The sequence below is a fragment of the Colletotrichum costaricense genome, assembly GCF_030867565.1.
Source record: "Colletotrichum costaricense strain IMI 309622 chromosome Unknown Scaffold_9.1, whole genome shotgun sequence".
In the NCBI taxonomy this organism is placed as follows: domain Eukaryota; kingdom Fungi; phylum Ascomycota; class Sordariomycetes; order Glomerellales; family Glomerellaceae; genus Colletotrichum; species Colletotrichum costaricense.
This window is the reverse complement of record NW_026848238.1, coordinates 1,415,872-1,440,218: the sequence shown is the minus strand read 5'-3', so window position 1 is coordinate 1,440,218 and position 24,347 is coordinate 1,415,872. Positions and strand designations below refer to the sequence as shown.

The window sequence follows — 24,347 nt, the reverse complement described above, 5'->3', positions numbered from 1 at the left end:
CAGGACTCAAGTCGGCAAAGGCTGTTTCTTTCCTTCCAGAGAACGTTTGTCCCAAAACCTTGGGCTACTGCCGATGCCCGAGACTGCAAAGTTTACCATCATCTGTATGTACGTGTAAGAGGAAGAAGAAAGCGTTAGAGTTGAGGGCGGGGTAAAATGATGGATGGCGATCACGTTCGTCTCCTGGGGCCATCAGACGGGACAAGCTTCAGGCCCTGAAGGTTTGTTTGCTATGCTTTGGTGCGTCCCCGAGTCCTTGAAAGTTGGAAGAATGAGAGGGAAGAATCGTTGAAGCAATCTTGTTCCTACGCCGTCTACGCGCAGGAGTTTTTTTGCCTATTCTTCACGCCTCACTGGGCTCTCGTGATTCAATCTCCTGAAGCCGAGGCGCTGGTCCTTTTTGTGTGCTGTCATTATACAGCCAAGTACGTGTGGTTTATCTTACATGATATCGCACAACTTCGCCTCATTGATGGCATATCGGTAGGATGTCTTCCGGGCGCGCTCACGGGCATCTATCGTTAGAGAAACAGCACCTACTGTCCAAGGCTACTGCAGAGTATTTGACGGCAAACGCACAGAGGGAACCGAGTGGAAGGAAAGTTGAGGAAACAAAGGCGCATGCAGAGGCGGTAGAAACAAGTCTTGCGTTGCTTTACCTGCCAGTGGCGCCGCTGCGTACCTGCGCCGCCCCCCGCATACCCGCGCAGAGTCAAAGAGTCTTGATGTCTTGGTCTTGGTGTACTACACCGCACTAGACAGAGTGACGGTCAAGACAATGTCCACGAATGGTCGGTGATGTTGGTGGTGTAAGAAGATGAGCGGCTGGTCGGATTCGGTAGCAGCCGAAACGCAGGATAGCTGGGCGGCCAAAGCTTGATTGATTAGCCTTTTGGGACCATCCGACCTTTACTAATCAGCTGGTGCCCTCGGTCTTCGCAGCACGTAATTCACAGAGGGTGAAATCACTGGAACTTGTGGAAGCAGGGCACTCTTGTCTCTTGAATCTTGAGTCTTGAATCTAGCCCTCGTGGGCAACCTCCGCCGTCACAGGGGAACCCTCGCCAGCTGTCTCCACTGTAGAGGGTGCGCCAAGAAACATCGAATCCCCTGACAAATCTCAAGGAACACTGGGAATCTCCCATTCCTTTCTCTCTCCCAAAATCCCTCCTCACGCCCTCGTGACCATCCATCGCCTTTAGCATACTACGGATACAGAGCAAGAAGACTCTCACAGTCACACAGACTCAGATACCTCAGCCCTTTTCTCTTCAGTCCACCACACCAAAGTCGACTGTCTGAGCTGCTGCAGACGTGCCCCTGGCGCCACCGGCTTCTTCCCTGTATCCGCCATCCGATTCCCTGGAGTCCTGGACTGCAGCTGGCTCTCCCTTACCTCACCTTATTTTCCCACGGCTCGACCCAATTGCTCGCTGCAGGTGTATCTGTACAGCTGCACTCGTCGACAGAGTGAGAGAGAATGCGAGCGAGGAAAAGGACGAGGACGAGGTGCCTTGCTGCATGACGGGTACACATGTCACCCCAGAACCGAGGATAGCTCTGCCAAAAGGCGATTGCTTTTCAGAGAGAAGGCGTTCGACTCTTCATGTTTCGATCAACCAGGAGTCCCAGGACATCTGCAGTTCCAATGGAGACACGCGGGCTGCACAGGGGAATCACCGTTGCGTCGTTCAAAGGTTCTATTCTCGGGCCTCTCTCCTCTGCTAAGCGCAGGTAGGTTTCTGATGCGAGGAATGCACCTTAGTACCTTCTTTTCTCCCCCTCCCTCATGGCGAGGCCAGCGGCAAAGTTAGACGTCAATTGTCAAACAGCAAGGGCAGGCTGCGTGTGTTTCCACATATGGCCAGCAATTGGCCGAGTCTATCATCTCTGGTCTTCAGGATGTTCCTCTGCACTCTGGTATTACGGAGTACTGCACAATTGTTCGACGAAGCGCCGACCTTCAGAAACTCCTTGTTGCAAGTCCACGGGTCGATTAGCCCCAAAATTGAGCCTTAACGAACCATCGCTACTCCATTGGACGATGACGATGGGACACAACAAGTGTTGTCAAGGTCTGCGCTGCTCTAGTGTTATTTCCAGCTACTAACACGAGTCCATCCAAATCGTTCCATACCAGCTAAGAAGAAAAACCCCCACAAAAAGGGTCTGACTTTCCTGTTCCGATGACAAGAATAAACCACCCTAGGTCCCAAAAGACACGAGGCGAATTGCTATAGATGAGAAGAAACCACCGGCCAGACAGACACCCTGGACCAGACCCAAAGACCAGAAAAAGAAAGAAGATAAAAAAGAGTCAAGACGGATGGAATGGAATGGGGCCTCTGGCCGGCCCTGGACCCCTCCATCCCGAACATCGTGGGTTTCGACGCTGAAACAGAGTCGACGCACGCCACGGCGTCGTGGTGGATAGAACAAGGTTCTAACCCCTGTCAGCCTTGCCGCCAGCCCAATCACCGCCCCTGACCAGTGCCGGCATGAACGACGTATCGAGAGATCTCTCACAGCACCCTGCCCACGGCCGGTTTGAGACCCTCTTCCCTCCTACACTACGCTTGTCGAGTGTCTACTGTCAAGTATCTCATTTTTGCAACTCGACTCTTCAGAAGGACCAGACATCATTTCAGCCGATTCTGGCTCTGGGATTGGCTTAGACCATCCGCTGAGGTAACATCTGGCCGGGTCCCCCAGAACCCTCATACCGAGAATAACCTTGGAAATAGGCTACCACAGTATGCCCGTCCCATGAGACGAGGCCGGGTACTTCGTACGGATACTCTGGTCTGCAGCGTCTGCAGGTACTGCTGGTCTTCCCTGACCTCCGTGCCTCTTCATCGTGTGTCCCTGGCGTTACGTCTTCCTGCTCCCTCATCTTGCTCCAGCGCGGTAGCCCATACGTAGACGCAGCCGCAGCCGCAGAATCACCGTCCATCCATCCATCCATCCATCCATCCGTACCTTTCTTTACACTACCACATCCAAATCTACTCTGAGTCTCTGACTATCCGTACCTGACCTTCCACCATCTGCACACACCCCCCTCCCGGTTTGTCAGTCTGCCGGCTACTCTGTTCTCCTTCCCTCTTCGTCTGTGCCCCCGTCTTCGCTCTCCACTCTGGTGCGTCCCCGAAAGCGTATCGAGAGAACATCCGCCTCTGCTCGTCCTACCGCGCGCCCTCACACATCTCCGTCCTGTCATCCTTCATACTATCTATCTGCCACTTCGTGTGTACATCGTGGGGCATCTTTCCTGTCATGTTTGTCTTTGTTTGATCGTGGAATGCAACCATAGTACGAGGCATTCTCACAATGATTCGTTTCCTTCACTAAGACTTTTTTTTCTTTCCTTCAACATTCCCCCATTGACTGGGTTTTTTCGATTCTCCTCCCGGCCGGCCCGCGGCCCCGACAAACGAAATGTTCATTCCAGGAATTGTTCAGGCCTTGGTCTCGGCCCTTACCTTGTTAGTCACCCGTCATCACCTCCATCGTCGACGCCAGTTAGGGACAGTTGGGAGCCTCAAATGTGAAAAGAGGCATGGAAGAAACAATCATGGGCATGGGAGACAACTGAAGAGCGGAAGGAACCGCGAGAACGGCGGGAGAACATTTGCGCTAACCATCCTGATTCACAGTGGAATCGTCATCCAAGCCGCGACGCCCGCCGTCTTTCCTTTAGCAAAGGGCCATGGCTCAAAGATCTTTCGGGACGGCCTGAGGCTGGTCCTCATCACATTCCTTGTATCATCCGCCCTGTGGGCTCAAATAGACTTCACCGGCATCACCCTCGACCCAACCTCGACTGCCGGATGTCAAGTCGCCGTAATTTTTACTACAATCTTCGATCAACTCGCCCGATTCACCATCGAGCAGTTCTTGCTATGGGCTATCAACGCGAACGCGAGAGCGCCGGCGAGCGCCTTGGTCTACCAGGCGGTCCTCGGCGTGCGATTTATTCTGGGCGGCGTATTTGTTGGGTTCCAGAAGGCTCAGATTGCCACCGTTTGCGTTGCCAGGAATGATCTTCTGGCTATCGGTGCTGTTGTCATGGTCACAGACTTTGCCGTGATTGCTGCGCTCGCCTTCAGAGCCAACTCGATTGGCATCACGAGTGTGCCGGTGAAGAAGGCCATCTTCTGGGTCATTGGCGCCCTCGCCCTCTGGACTGCGGTACGTGTTACACGCCATTGCTTTGACATATCATAATACTAATCACACATCATCTTGATAGACAAGTATCCCAATGCTTCTGGGCATAGACACTATTGAGCTGATCTTCAGAACTGCTCTTCCCGCCACTGGCCTGTCAATCCTTCTCAGTACGTGCCGAGCCTTCGACTCGCTGCGCTTGTTTGCTAACACTTCCCAGGCATCCTAACAGGCTCTCTGGGAGTCTTGCTACCCCCTCGCCAAAAGCAAGAAGTTCATCCGGATGCCCAGTCCCCACGAAACATCAGTTCCAGCAGAGACCTCTCAACTTCAGACACTGACTACCCGCCGTCGCGATACGAGGACCTCAAAGGAGGCACAATTACTACTGTCACGACTTTCAACCAACCTGTTGACTTTGGTGGAGGTGTCGGCGGTGGCGCTCTGCCCACCATGCCTAGCATCGCTCCGGGTCAGGCATCTACCGGTGTAGGCGGTGTTCCCGTGCAGGGCCAGCTCTTCCCACCGATTCGGGCGCAGACGGCACCTCCCAGGCAAAGCAGGAGCATGGACGCGAGACCCAACATCATGAAGGGACGGAGTATCTTCGACAAAATTGGACCGGGCTCGAATATCAAGAATGCTATATCCAACCCGATCCTCCAGGACAGCGGAGAGCAGAACCCCCTGAGCAAGATCGCCACCATCGACCTCGCCACGGCCGCAAAGAACGACAGGGAGAAGAGAGGCAACGACTTTACTTCGATGCAAAGGAACTCGAGCTTCAACGCGCAGCGCCCGGCTCCCAAGCCCCCAGCGATTACTCCGGAAGAGGCTCTCAAACGTGCTCAGAGTGGAAAGAGGAAGGAAGTTGGGCTGAAGTCGCCTCCTGCGGAACCGCAACAACTCCGATCGGTTGGGCTCATGTCGAATCCCCCCGCAACGACTTCGTCCGCCCAGCTGTCCCCCGGCGTAGAGGAAATCAGACGCAGATCCCCCAGGCAAATGCCAGAGACCCTCCAGCAGCTCGAGAACGAAAAGAGACCGGTCACGCCCCCGCAGACCGCACCTGTGAGCAGCATCTCTCCGCCTCGGCCACAACGCCCGGAAAGACCCCTGAGCCCCTTTGAGACGATGGACAGATCAGCCAGCCAGCGTACTGTGGAAAGGACTATGAGCCAGAAGACGCAAAAGACCCTCGACCGTTCCGTGAGCCAGAAATCCTCTACTGCGACCGAATTCACAGTTGCATCACCGCCCCTTGGTCTCGTACCTCCGCCTCCACCCAAGAGCGCCGCTCGTTTGATGTCACCTACCAAGAAGCCGGATCTACCACCAACCTGGCCGATTCAGACCGCCGTTGACCCGACAATCCGTCCCTCCAGGCAAAAACCTCTTTCGCCCAAGACACCTGGTGGCAGCAGTTTACAGCGACGCCCGACAGGTGGCCTGCCATCGAACCCTAGAGCGATGGCCATGAGGCCTTTGCCCAAGGACGCAGTTCAACAGGAGCAGACTGTCATGTTCGTGAACAAGATCCAGTACAATGACCCGACGGCAGTGCAAAGCATCATTGAGGGAGCCTCGAACCAGGCCGCCAAGACGCCTCATATGCAGTCTCCTGGGCCAGGGCTCAAGTCATCAGGGTCCGTCGTTCATAGACCTCGCCCGATTCCGAGACAGCAGGGCAAGGACCGTCAAATCTTCCCAGCAGAGAACTCTCCTAACCACAGGCGGAGCAAGTCAGGTGGTTCCATCATGAGCAGGAAATCAATTCTGTTATCGAATCCTGGCAGCCCGACTCAATTGCCACCTCTGCCACCACCACCGAAGAGCGCCGGTAACCATCCTGTACGCGCACTGCCAAATGACACCAAGAGCATGACCTTCGATGAGAAGATGGATCTTTTCTTCCCGGGAGCTCTTGGCAACTCTGAGGCGGGCGTCCAGCCCAGAACCCCAGTTCCCGAGATGCCCATGGTTCCCTTGGCCTTTAAGCCTGCGAGCAACTCGGGAGGTGATGAGAGAGATGCATGGGAATCAGGAAGCAGTCGGGATCAGTCCAAGCAGTCCGATCGCTCGACCAAGACGTCCATTCGCACTCAGAGTATTCTTGATATCGAAGAGTCAGTTCGGCCAGATCTGCCTCGCAACACCTCCAAATTCAGCGTTGATACCTCCGTCATTACTGGAAGACCTGATGAGCACGACTCTTGGATTCCTGCGTTACCTGTCAACGACACCGCGGAGATCAAGCGAGCATACGATGGAGCAAAGCGCCAGTCATCACCTGTGCTTCCGGTTCGCAACCTTAGTCTCTCTGAGTTCAGCGAGACGAGGACGGTCAGGACTCGCGATGAAGAGACCACGACAAACTGGGGATCCATTCACTCACCTGTCGCGCCGGTGAACATCCAAGAGGCTACGCACATGCCGAAGCCGACTTGGATCCAGCCTCGCGACTTATCCATGATCAGCCACAACGACGGCAAGGAGGTCATGACAATCATGCTCGATGCATCTATTGAGCATGAGAGAGACGTGGAAGCCCCGCAAGAGGCTCGCGAAAGCCCCGTCAACCTTCCAGAGGTGAGCCTCGCAAACAGAGGTGCTCGCTGGCATCGTCGCATCGGCGACGAGAGCATCACATTCACTGAGCGCAAGGAGCCGGTGCAGTCGCGCAGACAGCCGCCTCCGAGAGCTCTCCAGCTCAGATCTCCCGTCAAGAAGAACGCGATCGTGATGCACGCCGCAGAGCCTTCTCCATTGGAGTCGCCGCAACACGCCTACGAAATGATTCAAGCGCAACTCAAGAAGCTGGAACAGCCGAACCGCGACTCGTACGAAAGCCAAGGACAGAGAATTCGTCTTCTGGAATCTTTGGAGGCTGAAATGGGCCAGCAAGAGAACCAATGGCACGAGATGCAGCATGGTCTCAGCCGGGACTCCATGTCGACAGTTGGGACGACGTCGGTCCGCAACTCGCAACACGAGTCTGCAATTGTCAACTCACGAAGCCTTACCCAGATTGACGAGTCGCTGCAAGAGATTCCCCAGCGCAACAACATTGCGTTAGACCGGCGCAATTCCCGCCGCGCTCGGATGGGCAGCATGAGCAAGTCGTCGTCTGAAGATCTGAGGACGCTAAGCGCGTCTTCTCTCTCTTCTGACGGCACCAACAACAACCGCACCAGTCTCTGGCAACAGCGACTTGCGGATGCTCAAATGGAGTATATGGAGAACGCTTCCGAACTATTGGCAAAGAGAAACCTCAATTTCTTGTCTGTCTCAAAAGCGCCCTTGAGTGCGACTGCTGCGGCGTTGCAGCTTGGCAGTCCTACCCCACCGGACACCGACGAGGAGTCCGACGGCGCTGACGGTGTCAACGCTCAGATACTCGCGAGGCTCATGCCGAACGAGCGAGCTCCCGCACCCCCAGAATGTCTGTGGAAACCCGACTCGCCAGTTTATTTTGAGCGCGAACCACCGCTGCTTTGGGCTCCTCCCGCAAACCATGGCGTCGCGTCTAAAGTTACTTCCCCCAATGGCGACACCTTACCTGGTATCTCCGTTCGCCCTGCGACACGCAAGGTCTCCGATCCCCTAAATATCGTGAGCTCGCAACTTTGGCAGCCCGATCACACTGCTGCTAAGAAGCTGCGGCCCACCTCCGGACTTTGGCGTGTCTCTTGGAGCCCTGAGCCCATCAAGGATAACTTCCAACAGCCCCAGCGTCCCCTGACCCAACGTCCACCAAGACGTAGCAAGCGTGTCACACTGTTGCCCGATATTCTTGAGAGCCCGCAACCCCTTCCTGATAAGAGAGGTACGCTCGGTATCTTCCAGTTCCCCTGGGGCGAGAAGTCGGACACCGCCACCGTCCAACCGCGTGGGCCAAGTCATATGTTTATGGCTATGCCCGGTACTATGTCAACTGGGGGACCTGCAGTACGTGCCGCATTAGAAGCTCGCGCAAAGCAACTCGAAGCTCAAGAATACTCCTCTTCCTTCTTTGACGACTACGACGACGAGGAAGAAGGTGACGACGAAGTATCTGATATCGAAGACGACGAAGACAGTGACGACGGCTTCGACGAGACCACCCTCTGGGAAATCGCCAGTCTACTCCAGTCGGATCAGGTCCCGTCCAAGAACAGTCTACTCCCCCAGCCTATCACATACCGCCCAGAGTCCTTTGCCGAGGAGTACATCTCTGAGCGCTCTCAATCAGAGTACGAAGACTCCGAAGACGAGAAGACAGCTGAGGATAACGACGACCCCAAGCACGACTCAATGGTCATCACCATCGCCGCCGAGGACTTTGCCTCCTCGCCGGAACCCGTCTCCCTTCTCTGGACCCCTCAGCCAAAGCATTTCATCAGCCGTCGCACCTCAACAGGTCTTCCGCAACCCGATGCCCGTGTCTGGGGAAGCTACCTCGACAAGATGAGCGCCCCTGCCCGCGTCCGCGAGCGTCTCCCAGAGCCTGCCGTCATCCACAGCACTTCTCTCTGGACCGCGCCCGCGAAGAAGCAAAAGCTGGCCCAGTCCAACACTCCCCTCTGGAGCAAGCCGCAACAGCAGCAGCAGCGCAAGAGCAAGAAGACGTCCATGTGGGCTGCCAGACCCGCCGTCGTCTACACCGAGTCTACCGGCCTGTTCAACCCCAGCCACAAGCGCGCGTGCTTCAGAACAACCTCTGCACTCCCCGTCGGCCTCGGCATGCCCTCCGCCGCCCGCGTGACGTCCGAGGAGCTGCCCCAGCTCGAGTCGTTCAGCCTCTGGGCCCCTACACCCGCAGAGACCCGCATCGAAGACTGGATGTCCCTCGCCGTCGCGAGACCCAGCTCCCGCGCCTCGTCTGGCCGCTCCACGCCATCCTTGGACACCGCATCAACACGATCCGACGATGAGGAAGCCGTGTCCGACTTTGAGCCGCTCCCCGAGGTCCCCGCCGTCAAGCAGCCGACATGGTGGGATTCCCTCAAGGCCCAAATGTCCGCTCAACCGCAATCTACCCAGCCTGAGCCCCTCCGCCGCACAACAGCGACGGCAGCGCAATGGGAAGCCGCCCTGAGTGAGGCCATCGGTGCGATCCCCTCACCGCGTCTCGTCCGCAAGGCTTCCACGCCGTCAGAGTGGGCAGAGGCTCTCAACCGGGCCGTGTTCTCATCCTCCTTCAACGCAGCGACGTCGCACCCGGCCCTCGCAGGCTCCGTGACGACGACAACAGTCTGCGACCCCGCCGTCGCAAACCCAATCTTCTTCGCCTCGGTTCCTTCTACCGTCGTGCCCCTCTGGACCGCCCCCGTCGTCACGATCCCCAAAGACACGGGAATCATGTGGATCCCTCCCACCAAGCCCCGCCGCCACGCGCACGACACGACGCCCATGAAGCCCGAGGACCCTGAATCCCGCCGCCTGCGCATCAAGCGCACCAAGAAGATGGGTGGTACCAGCACCGACCCGTCCACCTTTGGCCTCGTCAGCTTTGACGGCCAGGCCATGTGGAACGACGTCTACGGCGCCGAGCTCAGAAGCAGGAGCGTCACGCCTCTGGGTGGTAACCGGTACTGGATCGCGGATGACGTGGCTCAGGAGTCTGTGGAGGAGGAGCTGATCATCCAGTTCGGGTGAGAAAATTGTCGTGTTTGGACAAAAGATTGGAAAAGGATATCCAGAGTTAGGAAAGAACAGGATCTGAGATTTGTGGTCTCAGGGAAAGGAAATCGGTGACACGATGTACGAAGAAATCAGTGGTCCTTACATAGCGTTTTTTGTTTCTGCGAGGTTGTGGGGAATTCCCTTCTTTTTCTAAAAGGACTTTCGCAGTCACACCCACACACTCAAACAGTGTTTCTCTTTTTGATCTTGTCTAGTAGCTACAAAAGCTTCAGGTGTTCCCACATTGTTTCTCTGGATGACTGATGTGTGTGTGTGTGTGTGTGTGTGTGTGTGTGTGTGTGTGTGTGTTTATGTGTCTTCTGGTTACTACATCGTGGTAATACGATTTACCCCTTATATCCCCGATTGATTTACACCCCAAAGTCAGAATGTCATCACCCACAAAGAGTCGGGAAGCCACACTAGCGGAAAGCCAAAGAGGCAGAAAAATAGTGAGTGTCGAACGGCAAAGATCATTTCTCTCCATTTATCACGAGTCATCGTGCCGACTCCAAAGTGCGCGTGCTGTCCGCCTACCACCTATCCATCCAGCCACGTAAAAGAAGTTGACACACGTCAAGCCTACCCACGTAGCAACCATCTAGAGAAAGAGGAAGTCATAATAGCTCATAAATATTGTGGGGAGCCCGGCTCCAACGGCAGCCGTGAAGTCCAGCCAAAACGGTGGTTTTCTTCCAACTAACACGAAGAAGAACGTTTCCGTCAACTCGAGGGTCCTGACAACCCCAACAAAGAGGACCCGAAGATGGCCAAAGTATGCTGGTTGTTGGCCTTCCCCCCCCCCCCCCCCAAACCTCTACTCTTATATACGACAAAGGAGTATAACATGATGAACTACACCTCGAGTTCGTCAACTACTTGGCCAGTCCATGTACTTCTTCTTATCCATCAATCGTAGACGTCTACAACTTCCGGTCTCAGCACCAATCAGTCACATTCACACAAACGGAGACTACAAAAAGAAGAAAGAAAGAAAGAAAGAAAGAAAGAAAGAAAGAAAGAAAGAAAGAAAGAAAGAAAGAAAGAAAGAAAGAAAGAAAGAAAGAAAGAAAGAAAGAAAGAAAGAAAGAAAGAAAGAAAGAAAGAAAGAAAAAAAACCTGATGAAATATTTGTCATTCATTGAACCCACGTATACATCTTCATTATATTCTGCTTCATCTTCATCCTCTTCGCGACGTCACGTCATTATTCCCATACTGCTCTCCATCGCCACAACCCCTCTGGAAAAAGTCCATTAACCCCTCCTAATCCCATTTCCCGCCCATTTTGGGAAAAAAGACCGGGTATTTCTCGACCTGTTTTGTTGGCCCGTCATGGTCCACGTTTCCGTTCCCATCAAAACAATGGAGTATGCTTAAATGAAGTCGCCAGTGTAGACGGAAAGTAATGCGAAAGAGCATGCGAGCCTAGGTTAGAATACTGATTCCTGCCAGACATTGCGACGCCCCCTCCACAATACGAAGAAGAAAGACATGGTTGCATGGCGGAGGACGGGGAGAAGCGCCTGCTCATTAATATTGTCTTTGCCATGATGGATTATTGGAATGGAAGCAACAAGAAGACCACCATACGCGAAGCAAAAAACATGTTCGAAAAAAAGGAGGGTAAAAAAGCCATGATATAAAACCAATGGGCCGACCAATGAACTGATCCTGTCTGTTTTGTTTTTGCCTCTTCGTCTACCCATGGCATAATGCCACTGCAAGAACTAGCTGGAAAGAGTACTAGGTCTCTAAACGAGGTAGATATTTGTTCTGGCACATGGCCCATCTTCGCAATGTGGACTACGTGTCTTGCGCGATGCTTTGATTCCAAATTCCATTTCCCTCTTCCATTTCCTTGCCCTTTTGTGTTTTTTCGTTCGCATTCCCATTTCATCATCCACCCGTTCCGTCGCCAGAGGGTGCTTGTCCTGCCATGGCATTCCATTAAACCTGGGCTCGAGGACTTGCCTAGCGAAATCGTACATGATTACGTCGTCATAAGCCTTCTCTCGTTGGTAAGAAAATAATAAAGAAGCGTTAGGGAAACCCAGCTGGAAAAGCTGGAATATGTATCTGTCTACAAGGCTTGTTGCCAGCCACAGATGTCGCCGTGTAGAAATTTTGTAGCTCGCTCGATTCGGCCGAGTCGATCGAGTCGAAAAAAGTGCCGGGACTGTCTTTTGTGTCGGATGTGGCATCGAGTGAAGAAAAGGGACAAAAAGAAACCTCCAACTGAAACCCCCCAAACCCGTCGCTATGCAGACAAGAAAATCAACAATGTTCGTACATGTACAGGGCTGTTGTAGCCCGAGAAGGACGGACAGTCCATCATGCTGTCAAGGTTCCAGATGTTGTGATTCAACATCTCTTGCCTAATCTCAGCTGACCGTCATCATTTGCATCCGCTGTAAGCCGCCTGACGGCGAAGCGTCAACTGATCCACGACCGAGTGCAGAATTTGCGCTTCTGCTGTGAGGCAATTTCTTCGGCGGGCTAGATGGAGACGGAGTATGCTCTGGGGTGAAGACCCGGGTAAAGGCCGGGCTATCGTTGTGCTGCCGGGGTGTTCTGGCAGGGCTCGATGTAAGTTGGTCTGCGCGACGGATGACCTCTGACAAGATGTCTCGGAGATCGCCTGCGCGCTTGACGAGAGCCTTCAGGCTGTTGGTGCCAAAGTGCAGCTTGTCGTCGCGGGCGGCGGCGTCGGAGACGGATCGTTGCTGCATGGCGTCCAGGACGGACCTGACAATATCGGTAACGTCGTGGCCACCCATGTTGATGTTATTCTCCGGCGTTCTTGGTCGCGGCGGAGGAAGCTCATCCGGAGCGGGACTGTTTCCGCCAAAGATGTCGTCGTCTGGAGAGAAGACCGAACGTCTACGACCAGCGGGGCGTTCACGAATGACGGCTGTTTTGGAAACGTTGATCTCGTGTACCTCATCAAAGGGGTCTTCCTTCTCGATGGGGTCCGGCGACGCAGCGTCGAATCCGCTCATGATAGAGGATGAGTCCACGTCCATGCCCTCCAACTCATCTTCATCAGGCGACGCGAGTGCAATGATACCCTCGGCTTCCTCCCAGAGACCTGCGTTGGAGCCGCCGAGCATATCCAGATCTCGGCCATGGCGACACAAACGCTTGAGATCGTTGACGAGCAGCGAGAGCTCTCTAATGTGACCGGAATGCTGCTTGAGGCTAGGTTGTGACGCTTGAATAGAGGCGGGAACAACCATTGCGAATGCGTTTTCGGTTTCCTTGTCTTCGCTCTCGTTGCCACCAAACTCAAAGTCATCGTCCCAGTCCTCGCTAACGGTCTTGCTACTCAGGCCCCAGGTGCCGAATTTGGGATTCACTGGTCCTCTGTCTGTAGGATCGTGGACTACTGGCACACTTTGGCTGCGAACGTGCATGGCTGAGGGTCGCATCCGGATAGCGGCGCGACCACCTCTGATATCGAGTTCCTGCTTTCCATAGGCGGTCTTGGGTCTGAAGGAGCTGCCCAGGTCCGTCTTCTCTTGAGTTGGCTCACTCCAGTCAAATATGTTGCTTCTCGGCCTCTCGCTAAGGTCGTGCGTTGCATCGGCGTTGCCGTTACCGCTAATGTTCGCAAGCGCCATGCGCAAATTAGGGCTAACGCCACGCGAGTTCATCGAGCTAGGAGGCGATAGCTGGTTGCTGTAGGCCATTTCGTCTTCGTCGCGTGCCCAATCCTCATCGAAATCGTCTTCGATAGAAAGGCGACCAAAGTCCTTGCTTCCGAGCGAGTACTCATTCGAAGGGCGTTCCAAGCTGTAGCGCGGTGCCATGGTATCCGAATCGGTACGAATTCTGGGTTCATGATGAACACGTACCGGCGTCGGCATGTTTTCGTCCTCTTCCATAATCCTCTCGTTAGCATCCCACGAGTGACTGAGCATTTCCTGGATGGACAGCCTCTTTGCTTTGGGATGACCGGCAGTGCTTGGGGGCGACTCATCAAACATGTGGTCGAGTGGGGTTTCCGCTGCGCGATTGCGATCGGATTCGGCAGTTCGCAACGAGTCAAAGACAGTATCGCTCTGTAAGTCCGTGTCATAATCGTCGCCAGAAATAAATCTAGCATCGAAATCGGAACTGTTCATGGTCGAACTGCGGTCTGTCGTAGCGCTGCGATTATAAGCAGCTAGCGCTGCCGAGCCCTGAGAACTGCCAGAAGGATGTATCGAGCGGGGAGATGGAGTAACGCCTCCCGACGAGGAGCCAAGTCTAGAAACGTCGACGTTGAAGCTGGAAAGACGTGAAAGCGGCGGCAAGGGCGACGAAGAGTTGCGACTGCGAGTTCTGAGGTGCGTATTGGAAGTGGGGTCAAGGCTGGCGGTAGGGTGATGCTTTGGCGACGTTTGAGACTCGTCTGCAGGCGCAACAAGGTTGTTGTCTTGCGCTTGCGCCTGGCCGGGGGATGTCGTCGTAGGCGCAGACACATGCCGCTTATTCCCACCACCACCACCACCACCTTTGGATCCCGCCCCGCGTTTTGTTCGTCGGAGGCTGCCAGCTCTTGGCATCCAGTTCGGGGAGTTGAAATGCATTGTGAGCGATCGGTGTGTGCGCTTTGTCGGTGTATCTTCTGGTGTTGACGGGGTGTTGTCTTCTTGTGATTCTCTCCCTGTTTCCTTCTCACCATCAAGTTCCTCGTTTGTGTCGTCGATGGCTGATGGGGGATCTTCGACAAGCACCAGGGCTTCTTCAACGGGCGCAACCGAGTCTCCCAGCATGCCACTCCTTATTAAGTAAATATCTTGCTTCTGGCTGTCGGGTACTAGTATGCGTTTTGTTGTCGCCGATCGGGTGCTGGGACTCCTGTCAATTATACGGTCAGGCACGCTCCGTGCAATGACATTTGCTCTGCGATTGTGGAAAAATGAGGTCCACTTGGTTGTTGATTTTGTTTTTTGCTGCAAGGTCGATTCGCCTTGGGGCCGCGGTGGCACGAGACCTTCTCCTGCTTCTTGAAGATATTGGTCAAAGGAGAACTTTGGTTCTGCGATCGGCTCGATGTGGTTTCCGTCGTAATTGATCTGGTGCAAAGTGGCAGATCGTTGGTGGCTCGTCGCTGGTCGGCGAAGACTGGGAAGGTGTGTCCTGGAGCGACGGCGCATTACAGCACCATTCTGATGTGCCGAGGGCGGGCGCTTCACCAGTTTATTCGGAGGCAAAGGAGGAGGAATGGAACCGGTAGGCGAAAGAATGGGAGCGGCTGAACCGTGAGAGAAAGCGACAGACTGATTATCGAAACCCAAACTCGATCTGATGCTTCCGTGTTGTGACAAAGGCCGTAGTGACAGGCGTCTCATCCAGGACCCACTAGAGGAAACCGAGTCTCTCGTATCCTCATTGACCGAGGGCGCAGTTGCTTGATCTCCCTGCTTCACGTAGGACGCTCTCCTGCTGTGCAATATGGAGGGCGCAAAGTTGAAGTGAGAGCTGAGAGGACGGCGGGGGCGCGCAGAGGGTTCGGCCGGGGCGTCGTTTGGGTTTGAATTCGAATTCGAGTTCGAGGTAAAGGAGAAATGAGTGGGAAGTGGCGTGTAGCGGGCGTCGTCGAGGGTCGGCAGCTGGGCAACAGAATTGGTGCCGGGCCGTGAGGAAGAGACGGGAGGGCTGCTCAGTCGATGATTCGGAGGAATGTCTTGGTCTGAGACTAGTATCCTCCTGTTGGAAGAAGACTGTGTGGAACTCGAATCGTCGGGATGAGCAAACACTAGACCTACAGCCGCTGCAGCAACGGCAGTGCCAGTTCCCACGAGCTAATGAGGCGACGAGTCAGCAGGCAAGATGGGATGAACCAGGCAAAAGAGGGACAAGATATCAGGGACACCGGTGCTGCGTGCTGGGAAGCATGGGAATGGAGGAGTATATGGGAAATGAGGAAGACCCATATAGGGCGGGAATTGGTGTGTCTACGGGAGAAGAAAGCATGCGCAACACAGTATCCGCGTGGTTGTGATCCAAGCAGGTGTTGGGGGGATGCCTGTCGGGGTGGATGGCAAAATGCTAGTAAGCAAGCATGAAGGCAATCCAACTTACACTGGGAACGGTCTGCATGATTGCAGAGCCTTATTCGACGCGGGAGAACCAAGCTACGGCTACGAGGCCCAAGACGGGCATGCGGGCGGAAGAGTCGTGGATGCTCTCGAGAGACGTGGTGAGCATCGTCAAGACATATGGGCCAATTTCTCGGGTCGTATGGTGAGGAATGCGCGCGTCGAGTCTTGATGTGTTTTCCGAGGTGTGGGTGGGTGGGTTGTGTCGCGGTCTCGGCGGGCAGAGAGAAGACGGATTCCAGGAGAGGGAGGGAGTAAGAAAGAGAGAGAAAAAAGACTGAGAAGTTGGAGAGAGAGAGAACAGGGGCGCAAGGTTGAATCGAAGTAAAGAAGTCCTAGACAGGGCCGTTGGCGATTTGAGCTGGTGGTGGTTGTGGTGGAGGACGTAAGGTGAGTTGTCTAGTTGAAGAGCGAGAGTGAGGCCCGAGACAGAGAAAGGGCTGTAACGGTAGGGCGAAAGAAGAATCGCACACACGTCGAGCGACCGTGATCTCACACAGACGGATTGGCCCTCGGACAATCAAGTACTACGGCCAATGGGTCCAGGAAACCCCCCCGTTGGACCAGAATAGAAGGCGAATGGAAAGAAAAGGACGCTGGGGACCGAAGAGAAGGGAAGAGGAAGAGGAGGAGGAAGAAGAAGCGCGCAAGCGGGTTGAACGCGGTAGAGGTCAGATCAAGCCAGACCCGGACACGGTGAGGTGAAGTAAGGTCCCGTCCCGGTAGAAAGGTAGGTAAGGAGAGGTAAGTAAGTTAAGGTAAGGTGAGGGCGAGTTCGAGAGTGGGTGAGGAGGAGAGCAAGGTGGGTGGAATTGGAGACGGGATGGATGGGTGGACGGGCAGACGGGGTGGGCGAGTTTGGTAGGGTGTGGTTGGTGTGTGTATGGTGTCCGTGGGAGTTTGTTCATTCGTTCTCTCGGATGGTCAAGGTAGTAAGGTCCAAGTCCGGGTCCAGGTCCAGGTGTCAAGGTCCAGGTCAAGGTGTCGGTGCTGATGCCGGTCGGTGCTGGGTGTGGTCTAAAAAGTCCAAGGTTCGGAGAGAGGTCAAAGAGGAATGGACGACGAGAGGAAGCAATGCAGATGCAGAGCAGACGAGAGCACAAAGCAGTCTCTGTGTGCTATGGCAGAGTACAAGTCGAGGAATTGGCAGCTAACCCGAGTATAAAGGGTGGATACTGGATAGACAGGTCGCTACGGTACGGAGTATGGTATGGATAATGGAGAACAAAAAGAACAAGAAGAGGAAGCAGGGTCGTTGTTCCCAGAGAGGATAAGACCGGGATAGACCAGGCTAGCTGAGCTGGAGACCTTCTCTCTCTCTCTCTCTTCGTCTTGACTCTTGGCTGAAGTCTGACGGTCGAGCAGGGTAGGGTGGGCGTGGATCGTCTTGGAGGAATCGGGAATTTGGAGACCCAGGCAAGGCTTGCCAGGACAAGTGGAGGGGGGCCAGGGCAGCCGAGGAGGGGAGAAGATACAGTGACAGAGTACTCCGTAAGTCTTGTCTTTTGCTTGTGCCTGTCTGTATTCGCAATCCGTTTGAAGTTGTTATTGTATCTGTGGTTCAGTGTGTTCGGTTGAGAGCGTTGCTGTAGTTGTGGTTTGTCTTCTGTGTTGTTTACTACTCTTTCCCTTGCTTGACTCCCTTTCTTTTTCCTCGTCTCTGTCAATTTTTCTTGTTATTTTTTTTTTCTCTCTTTCCTGTATCCTTTTCATAAACAAAAGCGGGCAGGAAATGGCAGATACGCATGCACAGACACACAGAAAAGAGAGCAAGATGGGAGAATGAGAGCAAGTGGAGCATTGGGGGAATGGGGAATGGCAAGCGGGCCAATACCTGCGCTAACGTACCTGCTGCCATGTACCTTATGTACGTACTCCCCCCAGTACTTCGAGAGATGGAAGTACACGCTGGGAAAGGTACCTCTGGCGCAAGAGCCACCACTAGGCAAGATATACGCAGGCAGCTGCTAACTGTTCGCAGCCCAGTGCCTCGAGGTACTTCGCAAGGTACCTTGCTGCGCAGTGAGGGTAAGGATTCAAGGCAGACGGGTGTCCACTCTCAGGGCACTATCCATGTTTGCAGGTGCATAAGGTACCTGGGACGGCGGGTGGGCCATCGCTAAGTGCCAGGAGTGGCCCTCGCTGGCGCCTCTCTTCCAGTAGCCGTGGACGCGTGGAGCAGCAGGAGATGACTGCTGAACGCTCCGAGCCAGTCGCTGCCCCGGTAAAATGACGGACCTGCAAGCCCGCGCCCAGCACCCAGGGGACCTGCCTGTGATGTCCTGCACCGTCCATTGGGCCATGCCTTGCTTTCCTACTCCGTAAAGTACGCAGTAATGCACCTCAGCTACCAGGTACTTGCCGTCCATGCCTTATCCAGCAGTTGGTTCATGTACCTCAGTATCCATCTGCCATCAATGTTATACACAATACGACAATTAATTCAACCATTAATCAACGCCTCCTGTTGTTCCCTACACACGCAGTACACTTTCTACTCCTTACACAATGCAGTACAGATGCAATGACTAACTTGGAGGTCTACGACTCTCTTTCCTTTTTGTAACAACCTGCCCGGGCATGCTGGCTGACCTGGGCAATAACACACTCAACCTGTCGATAACACACCGCAACAGCCAACACGACTGAGCACAAGAGCAAACTGCTTCCCATCCCACGCCTTGTTAGTCACAAGCAGAGAGTTACCTACAACTGCCCGACGGAATCCTTCCTGCAACGGACCGCTGCTTGTCTTTGTCCTCGTCTCGTCTATTCCTCCTTCCTCGCCCGCTACGCAACTTCTAGCATGGTGAGGCAGCGCCAACCAGCCGCCATGTTCCACTTCTATTCCGCTTCTCATCCTCCTCTCCCGTCTTCTATACTCCAGATACCAGATACACATGGAATGAAAGTATCCGTACACATACAGAACACTGTGCCCAAAGCAGTACTATCTTGAATGCTCAACGAACCCGCTCTGCAACACTCTTGACTCAAGTCCAGCCTCCATTCAAGCCTCAATGCTTCTTTGTTGCTTCCATGGCCGCCCCTCCTTTTCATACAACCCAAAACAGGCCAGCTCTGATCCGAACCGATGCTACACTGCTCAGTGCTCACAGAGTACTGTACTCTCGCCACTGCCACCAGCCCACTGGTGCCAGCCCCCCTGCCACTTCACAAAGAGGCTATTCCAGAAACCAACCGAGCCAACGTAAACGTAGGCTTGGGAAATCCGGGCTGCCGTGGGTGCGTGGAAAGAAGAAACACCGAAAGAACACCACCTGTCCTAGCGCAAGATCGGCTGAGACCTGCTATCTCACCTCCTTGGCACAATCCAGTCAGCACCAAACCCCCCGTCTCGCACCCGAAGACTGCCTACCGATACGGTACGCTTTCCTCCTCAAATACCAACCTCTGGCGTTCTCGGCCGGGCCTGTAATGACAGGAAAAAAGGTCACAGGCCGCCTCGTGGCCCTTCTCACCACACGTCCGTTGAAGTCGGAACGCTTGTCCGTGTCTAGGACTCTTTAGTCTCTCGCCTTGCCAAGTTGCCAACATGAACCTGGTCTCACTTGAACCACCTTTGCTTCCAAAACCACCTCCCTGACCCTGCCTAATTCTCGCGTGGTTGCTTGCCGATGGCCATGGAGCAGATGGTACGTGTATCCGAAGGGGGCCGCCGCGCGACGCAGACAACAACAAGCAGCAGCCCACAACAACTCCCGGCGCTTTCAAAGAGCTGACGGAAGACTATTTTTTGCAGGGGCCATGCCTGAGCTGAGAAGCGCCCCCTCACTCTCGGAGAGAAACCCAGGCGTATCGATCTCCGGAAGCGCCGCAGCACTCGCTTGCTTGCTGTTACTCGCCATCTTTTTAATTCAGGCTCGTCCAGCGGCAGCCTACCATTGCTAGCGGATGGCACTGATGGAGCCCGTCTGTGAACCCGTTGGGAACACCTACAGAGTACAGATACATTTACGCCCAAACCATCAAACCCGCATGGCGGCGACATCCCGTCTACACTTTATGTTTTGTTGCCTCTGTGGACATTGTACCGCGCACAGCATAACCTATGAATCCTCAGCTCGTGTTGCCGACCACGTTTGCACGGCGTCAAGCCACGCTCGCTTCACTTCTGACACCTGCAGCAACTCTGCCTGTTTCTGTCTCTCATCTCGAGATTCAATGCCTACTGACGTCGCCAAGTTTGCCCTTGCCTCGTGTTACTGTCGTTGGCCGTCGTCCATTCAGCCCATGGGCACCAGCATGCCGCCATCTGCCGTTGACTTGCCTCATCTCAAGACATACAATGCCATCTTGGACCGCTACACCTTGGAAGAGGTTTCAACGGAAAAAGGCACGGTACGACCACGACCATATCCTCTATTCCTGTTACACAAGCAGAGGAGTCCTTGCCTATCTACCTAGCAGGCGCGCAAGACCGTCCAGATGGTCTGTTCCTTGCCCGCAGGCGTACACAGGCCTCAGGCCATGGGGTGGAGGAGGGACCTTGAAGCAAGTGATAGGAGACTTGTAAACACCGGCATCCCAAGCCTACCTTACCGCGAACCGTTTCCTATCAAGTCGACCAAGGAAGACCCTTTGATCTCGCAGAGACCGGCTCAATTTTTAGCAGCATTTCCTTCTGCAACCGTCGTCTTCACCTCCACCACCATCACCAACATGGCGCCATCAACCTACTTCGTACTCCTCTGCCTCTTCTCACTCGCCAACGGCGATCCGTAAGCTACCGGGCACCGGTAGACGACCATGGGAAGAGGAGCAAGCAAAACTACATGTACCGGAAAGAATGAGGTTTCGTGGTACGGTGTGCGGGGGATGGAGCTGAAGCATCGGTGTTGGAGATCAGCCAGGCCACCAAAACAGGTCTCCAAAGAAAAGACCAGACGATGCAACTCCATCCGACAGCCACAGAGCCCATAAAGTTCGGCACTACGCACGGAGGAAGTGGCTCTCGTCCTGTTCCCCGCCTCCCGGTATCTTCTTTCAGCTGGTCCGATGCATCAACAAGCCGGGGCCTCTTTTGCTCTTCCTTTCTTTTTTCACCGCCCTCTCTCTCGTTATTCCATCTGAATACCTAGGCCACGGGGGGCAATGTATCTCGGTTTCGTGGTATCGATGCTCCCACTGGCGATCTCTGTAAGACCCTAGTACACATGCGTAGGTACACGCACACACGCACGGCGCGTGCAGCATGTTGCTTGTTATCCCAAGATCTTGTGCTGCGACCGCCAGCAAAAGCCGCGTGGTTGAGCGAGACAACACAGATTAAAGAAGAAACGATGCCCCAGAGACAGACAGGCCGCCGACCCAGCTGGCTGGCCGCCGGTCTGATGTTGTGATGGGATGGGACCTGAGTCTTGACCACCAGTTGAACCATCCACCCCGCCTGCGGTGACGAGGTGACATGGGTGGTAAGACTCGAGAGAGGAACCTACGCAGTATCCAGTATCCACGAGCAAGGGCCCGCGGCTGGTGGGCCACCTGCCGGCCTGTGTTTTGAGTTGCGGTTGCTTGACAGCCATTGACAACGACAACAAACCAAAACAACAACACACAAAAAAAAAAAAGCAAAACAAGTAAACATCCTACCCGAACCGGCACACACCATCATCTCACACAACCACCTCACACCACACACCACGAGACACAACGTTGAGATCGATCCTCGCCGGCAGGTACAGTCTTACAGATAACAGAATGGAAGGGGTCCTCCTCCCCCCATGCTGTGTGATCCACGACGCAAGGCCCGTCACAAACATCATTGCCTGGCTGTTGTTAGGTGATACCGCAGGACACGTCGTTTCAACATGCGCATGCCATGTCCTTGAGACAGACCGAGATGGATTACCCATTGGTCTTGATGCCCTGGTCCTTGCCGACGTCAGAAGAGTTTAGCTTGCCCAGACGTTCCATTTCATACCCCGCTCCTTCCATCTCTCCATCGTTCGCAGAGGTACGAAAATGCTTGAAGACTGAGAAAGAAGCTCGGTGGTTATCAACAGTGGGCGAGTACCTACTCCGTAGACTGAGGTGAGAGGCTCAGTCACCCCTCTCCACACCAGATCAAACATCACTCCAGCCTCACCCCCACCGACTCAATACCTACCTACCTTAGATGGAGATGAAGATGTTTCTGCTCCTTTGGGGGAACGAACCACTCTTTCGTTCAAGGTTACCCGTCCAATCAGCATGTCGCCTTTCGAACTGTGGTTTGGGATACACGAATATCCGTCATGCGTCCTTCACCCCCGCTCATGCCATTGGCAATCCAGCTGGGGAGGGGAAAAGAGAGGGTCTGACGAGACAAGGTCAAGACGACGATCTCCTGTGAGGCTCTCTCCGATTCCGACGTCTCTCTCTCTCTCTCTCTCCGCCAGCCCACGGTATCCACCAGCCGAGCCTCAATAGCGACTCGTGCTCCCCGCCAGCCATCATCTGCAAAATGGAAGACAAGTGCGAAGAAGAAAATTGCGGCGGCTGGTTTGTGAAGCACTGAGTAGTGAGCACGCACATTTGCGGCGACCTCGTGTCGGTACTCACCCGCACTACTGCCATGTTTTCTTCTCGAGTACCGTAAGTCCGCACAGAGAAAATGAAGAAAACATGCGGGAAAACTCCTAGTTCCGCCTGGCTAGTAGCAAACTTTCCAAGTTTCGCCCATCTCGTCATACCGCAAACCCGAACGCCTCATGCTGTCCATTCGTCAGCCAAACGCACTCATCCATATTCGAGGCAACCGCTTGCTCTAGCGGGCAGGGCGTACTTGGCATTTGGTGCTTTAGCGTAAAAGCTTTCTGCCCAATCTCTAAGCTTCAGCAAAAGTCGGAAGAAGGACAGAGAAACCAGAGCCGAATTACGACATGTGGCCCGCCATTTGCATCTGCAAATCCGGCATGGCACAAAGAAGATGTATTCGGGAAAGCTCGCTCCACGGGACCCCTGTTATCGTGGGATTCGGGAACCGGGGGGTGGGAGGAACGATCTGACAAAGCCTTGGCCAATCCCATCTGCTGCCGTTGCGAGAAGCTCTTGAGCGTTTCGAGGTGACACAAATGATCCAAATTCGTCTTTCTCTCCCTCAACGTTTGACTGAGGGCTTGAACACCTCATCGTCACAAGCGATTGTCAAAATTTGGAGTAGTCAAGGGTCCAAGGCTAGAGTAGAGAAAGGACCCTTCTCGCCGCGCCCTAAGCTGGACCGAACGAAGCTCCAGCAAATGTCCGGTAGTGCGTGATCCGGCTTTGAGCTTTCGAGAATAACGAAGCTACCGTATCGCCGGCCTTTGCGGCCGTTCCAACTAGAGCCGGCAATGAAAGAAACACGAAGCGAAGCCGTCTGGTGCCAGATACATTGGCGCCGCCCAATGAGGTTACCATAGTGTTCCAGATGACCTGATTCTTCGTGTTGCGCATCCATGCAAGGCTCAAGAAGAGAGAGAGAGAAGCGAGGCAAGGAGGGTAATATCGAGTGTATTTTTTGTCCCTCGGTTCATCGAACAAGAATCGAGGTTCAGGCAGGTAGCTCCTCCATGCACAACACACGGCCGGCCAACTAAGTCCGTAAGCCAATTGACCAGCAGGAGCTGCCAAGACATTGCTTCGAGGGTTTACTCCGTCGCTTGGTTGACGCCCAGGCCCGGAGAGATACCAAGTAGGGTTATAAGTTGAGAACTTATGATGGGGTGAGCAGCTTCCGATGGACCGATGAGTTCCATCTCACCTGCAAGATTTTTTTTCATCTGAGAAAGACAGGAAAAGAAAAAGAAAGAAAAGCATGGTGCAGAATAGCCGCAGACCAGGATCCTCGAACCAGTTGGGATCTCAATCCATCCAGATGCCAGGCAGAGTCGCGACTTGGGAAGCTAGCCCATGCAACGTGTGCATCGAATATCGACCAATGAAGGAGGTTGGTAGGTTATGAGAGGACGTTCGATAGCGCTCGGGGTTTCGACCAGAGGTCCAGGACCAGCGCACACCTCACAAATCCACACAGACTGTTGCCCTGCTAGTCAATTTAACCGCGTGAAACTTGAAACCATCAAAGCCTCTCTTGGTCCGCGGGGTTCGGTACGAGGACGTGGGAATCGGTATGGAGACTCGGAAGGAGGGGAGCTCGAGGGCAATGCGACAAGGCCAAGTTGTGGTCCGGTCTGCCGACGTCCCGGTGGTCGCCTATGCAGACTCCATAGTAAAATAGTGTAAGCCTGCGTCGGAACCTGTCCTTATGCCACTCCCAGGGAACGCTATGCAGCTAGACGGCCAGCTGATGAATGTGTTCTGCAGGTCCTGCAAGATTCCTGCACGACAAGTCAGAAAAAACCTGCCATTGAATATCGTGCATGTAGTTAGTTCTCTGCATCATCCGAAGGATTCGCCAGAGGAGCTACACGCTTCCCATTG

The 24,347-nt window shown here is 54.3% G+C and overlaps 5 protein-coding genes across 5 annotated transcripts; 3 read left to right on the top strand and 2 right to left on the bottom strand.

The window, feature by feature from the left end:
• Window positions 1-1,250: 1,250 nt before the first annotated feature.
• On the top strand, window positions 1,251-1,814 carry CCOS01_09309 (uncharacterized protein; the record flags this gene model as incomplete). Its single annotated transcript, XM_060457468.1, has 1 exon — window positions 1,251-1,814. A coding segment is annotated over one exon (564 nt), but the record flags the coding sequence as incomplete, so codon positions are not given.
• A 1,624-nt stretch (window positions 1,815-3,438) lies between these two features.
• Window positions 3,439-9,807, top strand: CCOS01_09308 (uncharacterized protein; the record flags this gene model as incomplete). The annotated part of the gene is made up of 4 exons (XM_060457467.1): window positions 3,439-3,485; window positions 3,657-4,191; window positions 4,253-4,340; window positions 4,391-9,807. 4 exons carry the CDS (start codon window positions 3,439-3,441, stop codon window positions 9,805-9,807), a joined length of 6,087 nt encoding a protein of 2,028 aa, XP_060312167.1.
• Window positions 9,808-12,218: 2,411 nt separating this feature from the next.
• Window positions 12,219-15,924, bottom strand: CCOS01_09307 (uncharacterized protein; the record flags this gene model as incomplete). The annotated part of the gene is made up of 2 exons (XM_060457466.1): window positions 12,219-15,626; window positions 15,907-15,924. 2 exons carry the CDS (start codon window positions 15,922-15,924, stop codon window positions 12,219-12,221), a joined length of 3,426 nt encoding a protein of 1,141 aa, XP_060312166.1.
• A 1,662-nt stretch (window positions 15,925-17,586) lies between these two features.
• On the bottom strand, window positions 17,587-17,781 carry CCOS01_09306 (uncharacterized protein; the record flags this gene model as incomplete). The annotated part of the gene is made up of 1 exon (XM_060457465.1): window positions 17,587-17,781. The coding sequence occupies one exon, from the start codon at window positions 17,779-17,781 to the stop codon at window positions 17,587-17,589; it is 195 nt and encodes a 64-aa protein (XP_060312165.1).
• Window positions 17,782-20,189: 2,408 nt separating this feature from the next.
• On the top strand, window positions 20,190-20,669 carry CCOS01_09305 (uncharacterized protein; the record flags this gene model as incomplete). The annotated part of the gene is made up of 2 exons (XM_060457464.1): window positions 20,190-20,285; window positions 20,355-20,669. The coding sequence occupies 2 exons, from the start codon at window positions 20,190-20,192 to the stop codon at window positions 20,667-20,669; spliced, it is 411 nt and encodes a 136-aa protein (XP_060312164.1).
• Between the last annotated feature and the right edge of the window lie 3,678 nt (window positions 20,670-24,347).